Source organism: Carettochelys insculpta, chromosome 1 (assembly GCF_033958435.1).
Source record: "Carettochelys insculpta isolate YL-2023 chromosome 1, ASM3395843v1, whole genome shotgun sequence".
Taxonomy (NCBI): domain Eukaryota; kingdom Metazoa; phylum Chordata; order Testudines; family Carettochelyidae; genus Carettochelys; species Carettochelys insculpta.
In genome coordinates this window covers 172621362-172638367 of record NC_134137.1, presented here as the reverse complement: position 1 = coordinate 172638367, position 17006 = coordinate 172621362, and the positions used below count along the sequence as shown (strand labels likewise).

Here is a 17006-nt window from a genome sequence, read left to right as displayed (position 1 = left end):
CCTCATGTGGGGATCGGAATAGCGCCCTACTTCGACGTTCAACGTCGAAGTAGGGACCGTGTAGATGAGCCGCGTCCCGCAACGTCGAAATTGCCGGGTCCTCCATGGCGGCCATCAGCTGGGGGGTTGAGAGATGCTCTCTCTCCAGCCCCTGCGGGGCTCTATGGTCACCGTGGGCAGCAGCCCTTAGCCTAGGGCTTCTGGCTGCTGCTGCCGCAGCTGGGGATCCATGCTGCATGCACAGGGTCTGCAACCAGTTGTCGGCTCTGTGGATCTTGTGTTGTTTAGTGCAACTGTGTCTGGGAGGGGCCCTTTAAGGGAGCGGCTTGCTGTTGAGTCCGCCCTGTGACCCTGTCTGCAGCTGTGCCTGGCACCCTTATTTCGATGTGTGCTACTTTGGCGTGTAGACGTACCCTCGCAGCGCCTATTTCGATGTGGTGCCGCGCAACGTCGAAGTTGAACATCGACGTTGCCAGCCCTGGAGGACGTGTAGACGTTATTCATCGAAATAGCCTATTTCGATGTTGGCTTCACGTGTAGACGTAGCCTTAATGTATTAGAGAAGTTGTAATAAAATATAGTTGACATGAGGTATCTAAAATGCATTTCTGTTAGGCAGCAATGATATTGAAGTAATTAAATAGAATGATAATTTGTCTCTCTTTACAATTAGACATGTTACGGAATTATTTTTGTCAGTAACCTAACTCCCACCAAGGTGTTCACTTAAGGTTGAAATGCATATTTTTCAAAAATTCATTTTAACCACTTTATAATCAGAATGATAATAATTTTTTATTTGTTTTTAAAGGGGGTGCAGTGTATCAGCCAGTCACTGTAGTCACACCACAAGGTCAAGTAGTGACACAAGCACTGTCACCTGGGACAATTAGAATCCAGAATTCACAGGTTTGTTCCATGGTCTTCATTGAATAGTCTCTCAAGGCGTGTTTAAAAAAATACACTATTTTTAAAGTAGTAGTAACATATACAGCATGATATATTGCCAGACTTAGCATTTCACAAATAAACATTAATTAATATAGAATTAATTACCTTCATTCCAGAAAAAAAATATTATGGTAAAAATCCCACATTTTTAGTAAGGCTTAGGATTTCAGAGATTTTTTCTTTTTTTCAAACTCTCACCTGGCAGGACAGAGCATCATGACATAAATTTTCAGCTCTTTTCTTCTTGGTGATAGCAGAGATGTATTTGTATAGGAAAATAATAGTTACTGAGTAAACATTAAATATTTTAATGTCTTTCTAACTGAGCTAGCATTATGGCAGGATGGATTTATATGAACAGATATATGATGCCATACCACTGATGTCAGATGTGTCCCTTTGAAAGAAGGTTGACACCACCAGAAATTTGAAACTTTATTTTTATGTATTTCAGAGTTTACACTGTTTTTCACTACACAAACTTTCAGAATGCTGTGTAGAACTAATTGGGTGAAAGTCAAATGGTGTGCATTACATCAAATTCAAGAAAGAGAAAAGTGAACCTTCTTTTGCTGGGAAGCCCTTTACAGTGGGAAAGTCCAATGAAATTTGCATTACAGGAGTGAAAAATATATGACAATAGGTTGACAGTTTCAAATCAGATATCAAGGTAATGATCCCTGTTATCAGAAAGTGGCAAAGCAAGTCATCCAGGAAAAAGAATTTAGAGTGGAATAATTTTTTGCACAATTGAACGGGAAGATTCATCTACATGGTATAAACTCCATTAACAATGACTGATTTTCTTTCATGAAAGAATATATTTAAAATTCACTTATCCTTTGTAATAGCAAATTCTGCCCTCAGATACATATACGTCTGAGTTAATAAGAATTGCATATATGCCTCTGACCTTTGCAATTGGTCCTTTAGACTGGAATGTTGGATGGGAAAACTATTGCCCTGTTGAGTGGGAAAAGTGTGGTATCCAGTGAGAAACACTAAGCTTGATTTAGGCACAAGTATATCTGTAGCTTTCTCTGACTTCATTTGGAACTCTCACATCCATCGGTGTATTGATTTTGACCCTATATTCCTCTGTAACCCATTGTCTTGAAATAGAACTTCCTAAATTCCCGTTTCTAGTATTTCATAACTTTCTGAGGGGCTGGAGAAGAAATTGTCCTGTGGGAGTCGAAAAAGGCAATAGTGAACCTCTGCAGAGAAGCTAATTGTGTTATATTTTTTAAAATATGGTCCCTGTGTATCAGAGAGGTTGCCATGTTAGGCTGTAGCTTTGAGAACAAGAAGTCCTGTGGCACCTTATAGATTAACGGATATTTTGGAGCATAAGCTTTCGTGGGCAAAGACCTACTTCATCCCCTTTGCCCATGAAAGCTTATGCTCCAAAATATCTGTTAGTCTATAAGGTGCCACAGAACTTCTTGTTGTTCTCAAGGCTCTGTGTGTGTTAGTTTTGAATGTATTTGGGGCCCAGGGAAATGTATGTTTGGGATTTTTTCATATGGTACTTTACATTTAGCTCAAGAACAGTTTTTTAAAATAAAGAGACACTGAGCATATACACAGTGCTTGGTGATGAACCAGTGCAGTCTTATTTGGAGAAACTTGGTTTTGAAATTATATATTATATGTGAACTCTGTGCTCTTCCCTATTAGGTTTGGATAAACACTGAAGAGCATCTCTCCAAATGTCCATAGGTGGAGATGTTTTTTAATGTGGGAACATCTAGATACATCAGTTGAGGGTGAAAAAGGAGACAAAAGAGGAAAAGATCAATACTTTATGAAGGTTTCATATCTCTATGTTAAAAATCCTTAAGGTATAGCTTTTAATAATGCAACAATTACGCTCCTCACTGTTACGGAGCCTACAGTTGCCTGAACTCTTCTCCTTGTAGGCATTATATTAGGGTCTTCCATTAAAATATCACACACTAGAGATACAATAGAGTACAACTCTTTTTTTCCAGATATCTTGGGGGCCTTTGGGAGATCTGGCCACCAGACTTTGAATCTGTTTCATGTTCTCTATCCCAAGTGCAGACTTTTCAAATACTGCTGACTTCGGTTTCAGAGGATTGCAGCTGACTGAGAGGACTGTCTTGTTTCAAGTCTGTATGCTGTGCTCCTTTTAATCATGCTGTGGCCTACCAGGTTTGGGGGACCAAGAACATTTACCTTGGAAGCCAGTCAGCCCTTTCTAAAACAGCTGGTGCCAATTGGTTATGCTCTGTAGCTGAGGGGATGTGAAGAATATAATGCAGCCTCAGGGGATCCAACGACTGTTGGTAAAATAATACACTATGTATGTGCCTCTGCAGCTTTAGGAAAGGTAGAGCATAAATATAAATCAAGTGCATTTAGCTTTGGTTATTGATTGAATAGAGTTAGAATTTGCGTAGAAATTTTCATTCAGAATCTCCTGATTTTTGTGCATTTAAACTTTAAAAGTTAATTTTGCTTTAGTGTACAGTATTTTTAATAATGTATGTGCACATAGAGATATACGAGGAAAATGTCATCAATTGGTATTCGAAGCACTTACATTTAAAAAATAGATTCTCCTTTTACACAGTTACAGTTACGTGACTATGCACAGTTACATTCTTTCTAAAGGAGCTGCTGAATTTGCACTGCAGTCAAACTATGCAATTTATTTTACCCCGTTCTCATGCTCTTTTGAACTTATTGTTGCGATAATTAAAATTTATCAGGCCGAAATCAACTTAACTGTGCATGCGTGCGGTGCCCAAAAAACTGCATACATGCTCCAAGGACAGAGCTTAGCCGATTTGCCCCTTGAAAGTGGAGCTGGTGTCAGTTTTTCATTGTACAAAGTTAGTTGTCATATATTTTTTGTTTACACACACACAGAGTAAACCCTTGAAATGCATGAGTTCAAGTTGTGCTTAAATGCCAGTTAAGCACAACTCAAAATCTCGCTCCCCCCGGCCCTAGCTCAACCCTGCCCCTGAGTCCCCAGCCCCACGCGGCCCTGGTTCAACACCCCCACCCCCCAGGCCCTACTCACCACCTATGCACAGCTCTGGCTCAACCCCTCCTGGCCCTGGCTTAACACCTCTGCCCCCCACCCAGTCCAACCACCCACTGCCCCCAGCCCTCTCAACACCCACACACGGCTCTGGCTCTCTCCCCACCCCAGGCTCCCGCTCACCACCCCTCACATGCGGCTCTGGCTCAACCCTCCCCCGCACCCCCGTTCCTGGTTCAAACACCACCCGAGCACGGCTCCAGTTCATCACCCTTGTGTGTGGCTCTAGCTCAACCCCTCCCTGTACAGCTCCGGTTGAACCCCCCCACCCAAGTTCAAACCCCCACAGCTCCGCTCACAACCCCAGCATGACTCTGGCTCACCACCCCGTGCGTGGCTCTAGCTCAACACCCCTCTGCCCTGGTTCAAACACCGCCCCCCCCCCCCCCGCCCCGCACGACCCTGACTCAACTCCACCCACCACCCTAATATACTCCTTTAAGGAGCTGATGTGAGCACCTCTAACTGGTTCAGCATTCTGTCTTTCCACAGGTTGGAGGTGGGGAGGAACATTAAGTAGTAAGAGCTGCTTTTTATACCTGTCATTATTGTCATCTTAGATGATGATGTGGATTTAAGGACACACACAGACTTTATGGTGCTTTGAGAGGTTCGTTATATTGTTTAGGTTGGAGTTAGAGTCACCTCAGTGCAGAAGACCTGCACATGGTGTCTAACGCTATTTAAGCTCCATTGTTAAGCCTCTAGGTCTTGATTCTTCACAGCCTTGTATCTTACGCAGTAACACCTCTGTAAAATGAGCACAAAATACTACCACATTATCGCGGCAAGCTACACTGTAAATGCACCATTTGTAAAAGGCTACACAAATCACAAGTCAGTGGAGAATCATATTCTCAGTATGGTGTTTATAGGGTAAGGAGGTTCTTATGTCTGACCCCTTGCACTGGAATGAATTTTACTATAAGTGAAAATAAGCTGGCACTTGATTTAATGAACACAGCCTCCTGGCAACTACAGCAATTGTTGAAAGAGATTCTAGAAAATGCTAAAGCATCAGAAACCTGATATGTAACCCAGAGTATGGATTTCTTTAGGATAATACTGCAAGAGAACTTCCATCACTACCACTGCAGGTAAATAAAGTACCCTTTTTAACACAGATTATGGCGCTAACTATTTTCATTGTTTTTATAAATATATATATATTTTTTTAAAATGATGAATAACAATTTTTGTGCAGTACCTTTATTCATTAAGTAACTTTATACCTTTCTACTTCTTTCTTAAATTATTCGTGTAGCTTCAGTTGCAATTAAACCAAGATCTGAGTATCTTGCATCAAGATGACGGCTCATCAAAAAATAAGAGAGGGGTTCTTCCAAAGCATGCTACTAATGTGATGAGATCTTGGCTCTTTCAGCACATAGGGGTAAGGGCTAAGCAAATATTCAGAGAAGGCTTTCTGTAAAGTCTGTTTGGATTTGCTTCATGATGTTTTGGCCTTACTTTGTATGCATTAAGGGTCCAATTCAACTTCTACAGTAGTTCGTTACGGTTGTTCCATTGCCTCTAATCTGAGTTGGGTGAAGCTCTAAATTTGTATATATTTAAACATTTGAACCAGAAGAATTTATTAAATTGTCTTGAAGTTGTTATTCTGTATTTCAGTGTGCCAAGGATTTAGGGCCAGGTACTTTCCAAGCCATAGCTCAGTCAAGAGCAATAATGCATAAATTATATGTGTAGGGAACTGAATTTAACTAAACCTTCCAGCCATTGCTGTGAGCCTTCAGCACCGTGTTTTTCGACAGTGTCTTCCCTGTGCATGCATACTTTTGCTGGAAGAGGAATATAAGTCTCTGTTAATACTAAATAAAGTGCTGTAAATTAATGGACTATCTTCTGTTTTTGCCATCTGATGTTATAACAAATAAATTATGCATGAAAATCACATATGCATTTCTTATGTTACATACAGTTTCCTTGCCCTGTTTAATTCATGGGGGTTTTATTTAACCGCCAAAAGCTAATCAGCACACTCATGTGACAGAGCCTTCAGACAGTATAACTAATCAAATCTTATCACATGCTGTGCTGGCGAAGGATCACATTGTCTAGCAAGGATTCTGGCAGCTGTGAGAAACATATTTTTCTGAGTTTGATGGGGCAATTAAATGGTGTATACACTTTGTAAGGATAACATAATCTTTTGTTTAGTAAGGTTGTACTAGTTAAAGAATCATTACATTTTTAAAACAAACTTTTACTGATATTTTGCTAATGAAACAGATTTTTTTTATTATAACAATTTTTAATCAATAGTAATGAAAAAAGTTTCATTTTCTTTTAAGGAAAGTAAAAAGCCAAACTTACATACCTTTTTGTTCTCAGCATCCATACCCAACAGAAGATGAGAAAAAGCAGATTGCAGCCCAGACAAATCTGACACTACTGCAAGTTAACAACTGGTAAGATCTGCAACTTTGGCTTAATGTCCAGAAGGGCAGTATAGGCATAGAGCAATGTTTCTCAAAGGTGGGAAGCAGACCCACGCCACTTTGTTTACCTAAAGGGTTGTAACCACGGAGCTCCCATTGGCTGGAAATGGCAAACCAGAGCCAATGGAAGCCACAAGGTTCCATGGCTGTGGACCCTGTAGGTAAAGAAAGCTTGCGGGCCTGCTAGGGGCTTGCTCAAAGTGGGCCACAGGTATAGAGGTACGTTCTGTGTATGTGAGTGCCATGCACATACGTACAGTGCCTAGAAATAACAGGATTCTAACTTATACTGAAAAAATCATAAACACCTAGAGTTAAATCTACAGTTCTACCCTAAATCTGTCTTCAAACAATGAATATAGCCTTACATGTAAAAATACTCAGCACAGAAAGCACCCAGGGACTCTACAGGCGCTGAGGACTTTCAGCTTACAGCTTTCAGCTTACAGCCCAAGAGATATGGTATGCCTAATATTTTGCTGGCAAAGGAATTGAGGCTTAAACAGGTTTAATGACCGATCCAACAATCCAGCAATTTGTCATATCTGATATAGAGCTCTGGTCTCCTCATTCAAAGGAGTGGATCTGTGCCGAACTTGCAGTGTGAAACCAGCATGTTGCTGTTTTAACATTAATTTCTGTTTAATTTTTGTATTTCTGGATACAACATTGAGTTCATGGTGTGCATGTGTTCACAGTTTTTTGGTCATAAGTTGTGGGGGGTTTTTGTTGGTTATGTTTAGGTTTATTAATGCTAGAAGACGAATTCTTCAGCCAATGCTGGATTCCAGCTGTTCTGAAACTCCAAAAACCAAGAAAAAAACAGCTCAAAACAGACCAGTTCAGAGGTTCTGGCCTGATTCCATTGCATCAGGAGTTGCTCAGCAGCAATCTAATGAACTTACGATGTCAGATGGTAAGGAAAGTTGGCTGGAGTGTGTATAGTAAAATGAATCCCTTATTGAAATATCTTTGTTAACTAGAAATAAAAAGTGGCTTTTGTTATGTTTTGGGGCATGTCCTGATGTAGCTAAAACACTGTGTTGATAGTATGGAAAGAATTGACAGAAATTTCTCTGTGAGAATTTTAGCTAAATACTTGGGGTTGTGGTATAATTTTATACATATAAATTGTTTCTAGAATTTTGTTTAAATTTCTCCAAGTAAAGCACCTGGAAGTTAGAAAATGTCAGAATTAAAGTTTCCCATGCAATCTTAATTCTTTTCCCTTGTGCATACATACTATGGTAGAGCTTTTAGTTACATGACCATGTATTATTTTTCCAAGCATGGAAAAGACAGCCTTGTTACATGGAGCCTCCCGACTCTCCACGCAGTTCTCATTCCTGCAGGCCACACTCCCTTACTGCCCCAGGTACTGGGTGTCTGCAGCTCTCATTGAATTCACTTGTTGTGTGCTCAGTGCTGCAAATCAGGCACCAACAGTTTCACACTGAACACTATAATTAGTAAGCACCTGTTGCATTTTTGGTTTAAAAGACTTGGCTAATGTCACATAAGAACTTTGTGGCAGAGGCAGGAATAGATCCAATTATCTTTCCTGTGTGTCATCTAACTGTCTCAACCATAGGACCAGGCTTTCCCTTCCTGCAGTCCCCTGCATCAGGCTACCCCACACCTTACAGCTTCCACACCGAGGACCTGATTTTACTCCCATTGAAGTTAACAGGAAAGCTGCCATTAATTGTTGGTAGAGTGGATGAGAAGGTGTCTTTTGTTGGACTCTCTAATATATCGGTAGCACCATGAATAAAACGCTGCAATTAATTTTTGACATAAATGGGAGCTAAATAAGGCAGCTATCTCATCCATTTAAGTAACCCTAATTCACTGCCTAAACATCTTCCAGGCTGCACTGAATGAGATAGAGAAACACTGCAAAATACTCAGATGTGATTGTGTAATTAAAGCTCGTATCATAGTGCATTTGGGTTGCCAACTTTCTGATTTGTAGAAAACTGAACACTCTTCCCCGCTGCTTTCCCGAGGCCCCATCCCTGCACATTCTATCCCCACTCACTCATTTCTACTAGTTTGGGGCAGTAGGTTGGAAAGGTTAAGGCTCTAGGCTGCGGGTGCCGGGTGTGGGGAGGAGCCAGAAGTGAGGGGCTCAGGGTACACCAACGGGCTCCAGGCTAACCCAGGGTATTGCGGGGCAGGAAGTGGTAAGGGCTCCAGCTGTGACTGCAGACTCTGAGGAAGAGCTGGGGATGAGGGGTAGGGATGTAAAATCCTGTTTAATTGGCTAACTGGTTAAACTCTAGGTTTAGTCAGTTACCTGATTAAATGGCAAGGGGTGTGACTGGGGAGGCTGCTCCTGCCCCGTGGCTGGAGTGGCCCCCTACCTTGAACAGAGGCTACTCCAGCCAGGCTGGAGCACCCCCTGCTCTCAGGGCCCACTGCCCTGTCCACAGCAGCCCAGCCTGGGCGCGCTGTGGGTGGGTGTGCTCTAGCGGGACTGGAGCAGCCTGGGTCCTGGCATGCTGTGGGGGATGCTTCAGCCTGGAAGGAGCAGCCTCTGTCCATGCTGGGCGGGAGTGGCCTCCCCAGGCCACAGCAAATGGGGCTACTACAGCCTGGCTGGAGCATCCCCATCCATGGCAGCCCTTTGTGGTGGGAGCAACCCCTTGTCTGTGGTGTGCAGGGGTCTGTTCCAGCTAGTAGCAGTTAGCCATAACTGGTAGGCCTCATCCATTTGGCTAACCAGTTAAACTTTAACATCCCTAATAAAAGGTTAGGAGCATAGAAGGGGGGCTACAGGCAGGAACTGAGGGGCTTGAAGTGCAGGAAAGGGTTTGGGGTGTGGGCTTCAGGCAGCTGCAGCTCCTGGAAGCAGTTGACATGTCCCTCCAGCTCTTAGACACAGGGTGTGCCAAGAAGACACTTCATATCCTCCTGCCTGTTGGCGTTGCCCCCACAGCTCTCATTGGCACCAGTTCCTTGCTAAGGAAATGACTACTACTTCGGGTATTTGCATGGAGACAGCTGCTGTGGTTAACCTGACTTTTAGTAGCCCAGTGTTAACCAGAGCCACCAGGTCCCTTTTTGACAGGATGTTCCAGTGGAAAGCTGGATGCTATGCAACATTCAAATGCGTGCACACAGAGGGACCAAATTAAGAGTCCTGAAACCTTAATTCTGATGTTTCTTAACCTCTGAATGTTCAACTTAGCAATCTAAATAGTATAGATGGTTCTTATATGTAATTTCCTGGGCATCTTATAAAAAAAAACCCACAGATTCTCTTGTGTAACTTATAAAACTAAATTATTTGGTCATTATTTTTCTTTTACTAATTGTATGCATGTTTTCCCCTCTCCAGGAGCTGTTGTAACAATTACAGCTCCAGTCAACATGAATGTAGACAGCCTCCAGTCTTTGTCATCTGATGGTGCTACTTTGGCTGTTCAGCAAGTTATGATGGCAGGACAAAGTGAGGATGAATCTGTGGATAGTGGTGAAGATGATGGAGCAGACCTCTCAACTACTAACATCAGTGAGCTTGTTTTGGATAACAGTGATTCTCTGCAGTAGGAAGCAAGAGAATATTTAGGAAAACGAATGGAGTGACTGTTTTTACAGTTTGCACAGCAAACATTTTACACAAGTTTTATTTCTAATATGTTTTATATGTAGATATAGAAGGGTGCACTTTTTGTATTTCATGGTAAGCTTAAAGAGTATCTTTGCAGGTGCAGCAACTTCTTTCAAATGTGTTTTTTTGAATTTTGGAGATGGTTTGTGTGTTTTTGTTTTTTTAATTTAAAAATTGCATCTAGTAATATAATGAACGACATAAATACCCCTTTTGTTCGCTCATTAGGTTGAAAGTGCTACAATTTCTAAGGAATTAAGCAGTTTCAGTTAGACCTGTTGTTCAATACAGCTCATGGTTGGCTAATGATGTACATTCAAAGCATGTGGCAACAGCATGTGGAATTTGATCATTAAATTAGACATACATTTGAAAGATACTGCTGCACCTTAAAAACTGCCAGTCTGAGGTGGGCAACAACACACAAAGGAAATAGAAATGTGTGAATCATTAGCGAATGTATGACAGTTTAAATAAGTTTAATTTCTCTCATAGTCACTGAGCTTTGTTTATCATTTGCTATAAAAACTCCTATTTTTACCTTGGTGGGATTATTGGATAAAAAAAAATATTTTTATAAATTCAGTAGGAATCGGGATGACTACTATATTGAGCATGAGAAAAAAATTTCCAGAAGGGGAAAATAAATGTTAGTATTCCTATATGGAAGGTTCTGAAAACTGACCAGATTTAATAAACATGCCTAGTGCTAATGCGCCATGGTTCTCTGCTATCCCATAATGGTAGAATATATTTGATAATAGCATAAAGACGGGCCAACAGTTTGATGGCATTTTGATATTGTCAGACTCTTTGTTTTATACATGCATAAACTGATGCTCCGATTACATTTATCTGTGTATGTAAACTTGGATCTGAAGATATTTGGAAAATAAGTATTCAGGTAAGTAAGTACAATTGTTCACAATATTTCTAGCAATCAAGAAAAATATTTAGCAGATCAAGGTTTTACAGTCTGATTTTTTGAAAAATGAAAAACTGTCTGTCTGGTTAGTTTTTCCACCTCAGTTAAGTCATTGAAGTTTGACATTCTTTTTAAATATGAAAAAATATAATTTATGGGTTATATAAAGAAACTCTTCAAACACAAAACACTACCAGAATATACAAGAGTCTTGTAAACAAATCCTTTTGTGTCTTTAAACAAACTCAGAACTAACAATGAAAACAGATTTATCTGTGATAATGATTCATTTCAGTTTGTCCCCAGATGTTATGTTTGTGTATTAATTCTGGATACCTGTTATGAACAATTGATGCTGAAAAAGTTGGCCATTCCCCATTGTTAAGTAAAAATAATAGCAGATTCAAGAAGTCTTTTAGCAGGACAGCATGAAAAGGAGGGGGCCTTCAAATCTTAACCACTGATTGAGTAAAGCACTTAATTATGTGCTTAACTGTAAGCACCTGTTTAAATCCATTCCTGTTCCACAAAATACCCAAGTACGTACTTAGATTCCGTTGACTACAGTGGGATTTAACCATACACTTGAAGTTAAGGATTAGGTGCTTTGTTGAAGGGAAGCCTTAAAAGCTGCCTTACTGAGCAATTTATAGGCAGCATGAATGGAAACCTTGACACAAGTTGCGAAAAAATTGGTACATACAAAGAGAGGACAAATTTATTTTTCAGAGGCTACCACTAAAAAATATCAGAGAGGTATCTGTGTTAGTCTGTATCTTCAAAAATAACAAGAAGGCCTCTGGCACCTTATAGACTAACAGAAATTTTGGAACATAAGCTTTCATGGGCAAAGACCTGCTTCATCAGATGCATGAGTGAGGGGGTTTCAGAGGAGGATTTAAAGAGGGGTGTCTCAGTAAAGGGGAGGGCCAGAGCTGACAAGATCTGTTCAGTCAGGGTGGAAATGGCCCATTATCAGCAGTAATGTGGAGTTGTGAACATCAAGAGAGGAGAAAACAAGTTAGTTCAATGGGGGTGGGGGCGGGGAATGTGGCCTATTATCAGTTGCTAATGTGGAGTTGTGAACATCAAGAGCAGAGAAAATATAAAAAGCTTTTGTAATGGGCCAACCACTCCCAGGCTCTGTTCAGTCCTTGACTGATGGAGTCAAATATGCCAATGAATTGCAACTAAGAGATTTCTCTTTCCATTTTATTTCTGAATTTTTTTTGTTGCAGGACCACTACTTTTAAATCTGTTACTGAGTGTCCAGGGAGATTGAAGTGTTCTCCTACAGGTTTTTATATGCTACCGTTCCTGATGTCTGATTTATGTCCACTTATTGTTTTACTTAGAGACTATCCAGTTTGGCCAGTGTAAATTGCAGTGGGGCATTGCTGGCACATGACGGCCTATATTAGTAGATGTGCAGGTAAAGGAGCCCCTGATGGTGTCGTTGATGTTAGGTCCTGTGATGATATCGCTGGTGTAGATATGTGAGCAGAGTTGGCAGGGAGGTTTGTTGCAGTGGTTGGTTCCAGGTTTAGAGTTACTGTGTTGCTGGTGAACTACAGACTACAACACAGTAATGCTAAACCTGGATGTTCACACTTCCACATTAGCATCTGACAGTGGGCCACAACCCCCCCCCCCCCCCCCACGATGAACTGACTTGTTTTCTCTTCTCTTGATGTTCACAACTCCACATTACTGCTGATAATGGGCCATTTCCACCCTGACTGAATAGACCTTGTCAGCTCTGGCCCTCCCCTTTACTGAGAGCCCCTCTTTTAAATCCTTCTCTGCAACCGCACCCCCCGACCACCACTCATGCATGTTCCAAAATATCTGTTAGTCTATAAGGTGCCACAGGCCTTCTTGTTGTTCACTAAAAAATAATTGTTTTACCAGCATTGGGCTACACTCCACACTAGCACAAACAGCTGACTTCGCTACTGTAGCATCCACTTATGTTTGTGATGAATTGGGCCTGTTGACATGAGTGCAGTAATGAGGTATTATGGTTAGAATTATTAAAGGGAAGTTTTTAGAATGTTAGTTTAAATCCTGTGTCTCTGTTTTTGCCACTAATACCATTCAATATATACTGAGCAGTTTAAAGAAAATGCTATGAGTGTTTAATGAAAGATTTAATTATGAGAACTAGTACACTGTAACTGATTTAAGGCATGTTGACAAGTTCAGTTTGACCCAAAAATTAAAATGGCACAGTCAACTTCAAACATCAGATTCCTATCTGAAAATATTTTACATACTATTCTTACAACCACCACCTAAAATGAATACAACTGACAGAGAAAGGAAGCAAAAATACTTTTCTCTGCCTTTCCAATTTGTTTACAGTTTGCTTTGGTCAGTCCTTTATTTCAGTGTTTCCGTGTGTGTCTGTGTGTGTGTGTGTGTCTCTGTGTCTGTGTATGTGTTTCCCACAACAGAAAGTAAGAGGAAAAATATTTTTATAGGTCTAGATCAGTAGTGGGCCACCTGCAACCCAGAGGTCCCCATGCTTCCCATTGCTCCCAATGGCTTCAACTCTCTGCTCTGCCCAGTGGGAATTGAGGGAAGTGCCTGCAGATGCTCATCCTCAATCTGATTACCTGGTAGACCATATGCAGCCTGCGGGCTGTAGGTTGCGCACCACTGAGCTAGATGCAGCCAGCTTTGTTCATGTGTAATAGCAGTTAAATTCGCAGTGCTGCTTACGTACGTGAGCAGAATAATGTACTGCGCAATATGAGTAAGACTGGTAGAACTGACTCCTCAAGAAAGAAAAGAAAAAGGAAAAGAACAGAAAGAAAGAAAGTGTGTTTTGTTTTGTTTTTAAATATATATATATATATAATATATAATCAGCAGGGGGACTTGAGCAATTGTAGGACCTGAAACTTTTAACTTGTTTGACAATAATGAGACTTCGGGTTGAAGATGTCCCTTTAAATTTTATAAAAGAAGCTTGTAGAAATTACTACACCAGTTAACGAAGGGTCCTGTGGCACCTTATAGACTAACAGAAAAGTTTAGAGCATGAGCTTTCGTGAGTTAACTCACTTCTTCAGATGCTGGTGAGTTAACTCACGAAAGCTCATGCTCTAAACTTTTCTGTTAGTCTATAAGGTGCCACAGGACCCTTCGTTGCTCTACAGATCCAGACTAACACGGCTACCCCTCTGATACTACACCAGTTAAGTGTTTCCTTGGATTTTTTTCCTTGAGTCTAATGGAAATATATATATATATATATATTTGTATTCAATAGAATAAGTTAGCATTTTCAGTGTTTTTTGCAGCACTTCTCTAGTGCATAAGTACCTGGAAAGTGAAATTTGACTGGAAAGTTATGAGTCAATGGAGTAATCCATTTTAAACGTTACTAGAAAATGGAATACTTCATTTTAAATGTTAGTCTCAAGAAAACCACACAAAGTAAATGGTATTGAGAACTAAATAATATTTCATAAAATTACTTTGATTTTTTAATAATCACAGGTATTCAGACTATGGCACTCAATTTTTTTCAAGGGCTGTAAAACTCAAACATTTAAAAAGAAATCATGGAAACTCTACAACATTTAAAACAGATGCACTTCATTGTAATAGTTACTAATGATCTAATTTTCAGTATCATGCCTGCTCAAGAACAATTAATGAATAATTCTAATTACTCAGTCTATGCAAGATGAGAGTTAACTCCACCCCCTACAAGTATGATTCACATGTACTCTATTGTTGTACTTTGGCCTTCTCTTAATTTTGATAATCATCCAATAAACCTTCCACCAAAAATTCAGTTGGGTTTAAAGTTGACTACAAAAAAATATAATTTGGTAAGCCTGTTAAAAATACAAGTGACCTTCATTCCCTCATGAAAATCTGAGAGGTTAAAACACTTAAATTTCTACATAGTGAGACACTTCTATTTCAAAACAATTCTTCCCTCTACCATAGTCAATAGAATGCATTCAGACTGTAATCACTCTTTCCCCAAAAGCAAAGCTAACCAAGAAAAATCAGTGAGAATGCAAGTTTAACTAATATTCAAATAAACAAATTAAAATCTAAACAGGTATCACTTCTGAATTTTTAAATGTATTGCTGAAGAGTACTCCTGGAAATATTCTGTTATTGTTTCACTGTAGACTGAATAAGCTACGCTGGATTTTTCTAGAGTTGCAAAAACTCTTTTCAAGTGTATTATTTTTCACATTACAAAATAATTTTACTTAATCATCCAGCATGAAGTCTGATGAAAGTGCCAGAATGCTGGTAAAAGCATCCTACCCATGTCATTTGGCTACTTGTGCAACAAGAAAATATAAATGTTGTTTAGTTCTGTGGGATCTGCTGAATGAACACTTTTTTTGACTGTGTGAGAAAGCTTTGGGAGCACCTTTCTGCAAATTTACTAACCTTATAATCTACTGTCAAAATATTTACCTTTATGATGTTGTTATACCCATGTTTTCAGTAGTGACATAAATGATCCAACAATCTTCCACTGTTTTAGCAACCTTTGCTCTATAAAATTGACAATCTTTCAAATGTGAACACTGTAAATTTAGTTTTTTCTTTGATAGTTGTCTTTTAAGAGAGATTGTAGAGCAACTGAGTTATCAAAGAAAAATTAAAAATGAAAACATGCTTCATGGATGATGGACTTTTACATGACTAGTTTCTCAAAATGGAAAAAGCATGCCTTGTCTTTAAACATAAAGCATTCATCAGAGAGGTAGCCATGTTAGTCTATATCTTCAAAAACAACGAGAAGTCCTGTGGCACCTTATAGACTAACAGAAATTTTGGAGCATAAGCTTTCGTGGTCAAAAACCCGCTTCGTCAGATGCGTGAAAGTGGGTGTTTGCCCACAAAAGCTAATGCTCCAAAATTTGTTAGTCTGTAAGGTGCCACTGGACTTCTTGTTGATTATAAAGCCTTTGTGTTGCTTTAATTATGTCAGCGTTATTTAGTTCAACATCAGTTGCATTTTCAGGAATCTGTAATGTAGCTGGAAAATATATCCAACTAGTTACTCAAAATCTTTTGCTGGCACTATTTTTGGCCTTTTTTGTTTACACAAATGGAGAAAAAATAATTCACTGGGTCTTAATATTTTGGAGTGGGTGAGGGCTTTGCTATGCAGATGCAGTTTTGAGAAATGGAAGTCTTAGCAGGTAGTAAATCTATGACATGTGTTCTTTGTTTTTTGTTGCTCTGAAATTGTTGATTAAAATGGCATGGATGTTGAACTGCCAAAAAGTGGCTTCCAGTTTTGTAGAGTAAGTGCTTTTTCAAAACTTAGAAGGATTTTTTTTCTTGTGCAATGCAGTGCAAGTTCTATGTGAACTTTTTTCTTCAAAGGCAGATAGTCTACTCTGAAAATCCTTTACAATCACGCTCTATTAAATCAGAAATCCTCACTTTATAAAGTACATGAGCTTTTTATGTGATTACAGTTGCATTGCCTCTGGAGAAGAGATAGTCAACAGGCAGACCATAGGCCACATCCAGACTGCCAGATGCTTTTGCATGGACTGTGAAATCTTTGTATACTCATCCCTCGTTAAATGAGTACTTCATTTAGGAGTACTCGCTTAAACGAGGGACTCACCTACCTACCCTAGTTCACGCTATGAATCAACTTTGTCCGCTCATAGGAGCCTTATCCCACTCTCCGTGGCTCCAATCCCCCTAGGCTGCCCCCCCCACCAGCCCTGCAGCCCCAACCCGCTGCAGCCTGACCCCCCTGCTGGCCCCGCAGCCTGACACCCTACTGCCATGTGTACTCCCCGCGGCCCCGCAGCCCCAAACCGTGGTAGCCTGATGCCCCTGGCAGCCCTGCAGCCAGTACCCCCCCCACCGCCCTAAACCACACTGCCCCAACAGCCTTAACTTCCTGCCGCCTGTACCCCCTGCTGGCCCTGCAGCCAGACCCCACAGCAGCCTGTATGCCCTGCAGCC

The 17006-nt window shown here is 40.4% G+C and overlaps 1 protein-coding gene across 4 annotated transcripts in view; it reads left to right on the top strand.

The window, feature by feature from the left end:
- The window catches only part of PKNOX1 (PBX/knotted 1 homeobox 1), a 72903-nt gene extending 60989 nt beyond the window's left edge, over window positions 1-11914 (top strand). For 3 of the 4 annotated variants that reach the window (XM_074995630.1, XM_074995614.1, XM_074995621.1), the window contains 6 exons: window positions 812-909; window positions 5086-5124; window positions 5292-5420; window positions 6383-6459; window positions 7233-7405; window positions 9833-11914. In XM_074995630.1, the coding sequence (XP_074851731.1) occupies window positions 812-909; window positions 5086-5124; window positions 5292-5420; window positions 6383-6459; window positions 7233-7405; window positions 9833-10044 (728 nt within the window). In that variant the 3' untranslated portion in view covers window positions 10045-11914. The remainder of the gene's footprint in view (window positions 1-811; window positions 910-5085; window positions 5125-5291; window positions 5421-6382; window positions 6460-7232; window positions 7406-9832) is intronic. The other variant, XM_074995638.1, reaches the window with a different exon arrangement.
- Window positions 11915-17006: the final 5092 nt, after the last annotated feature.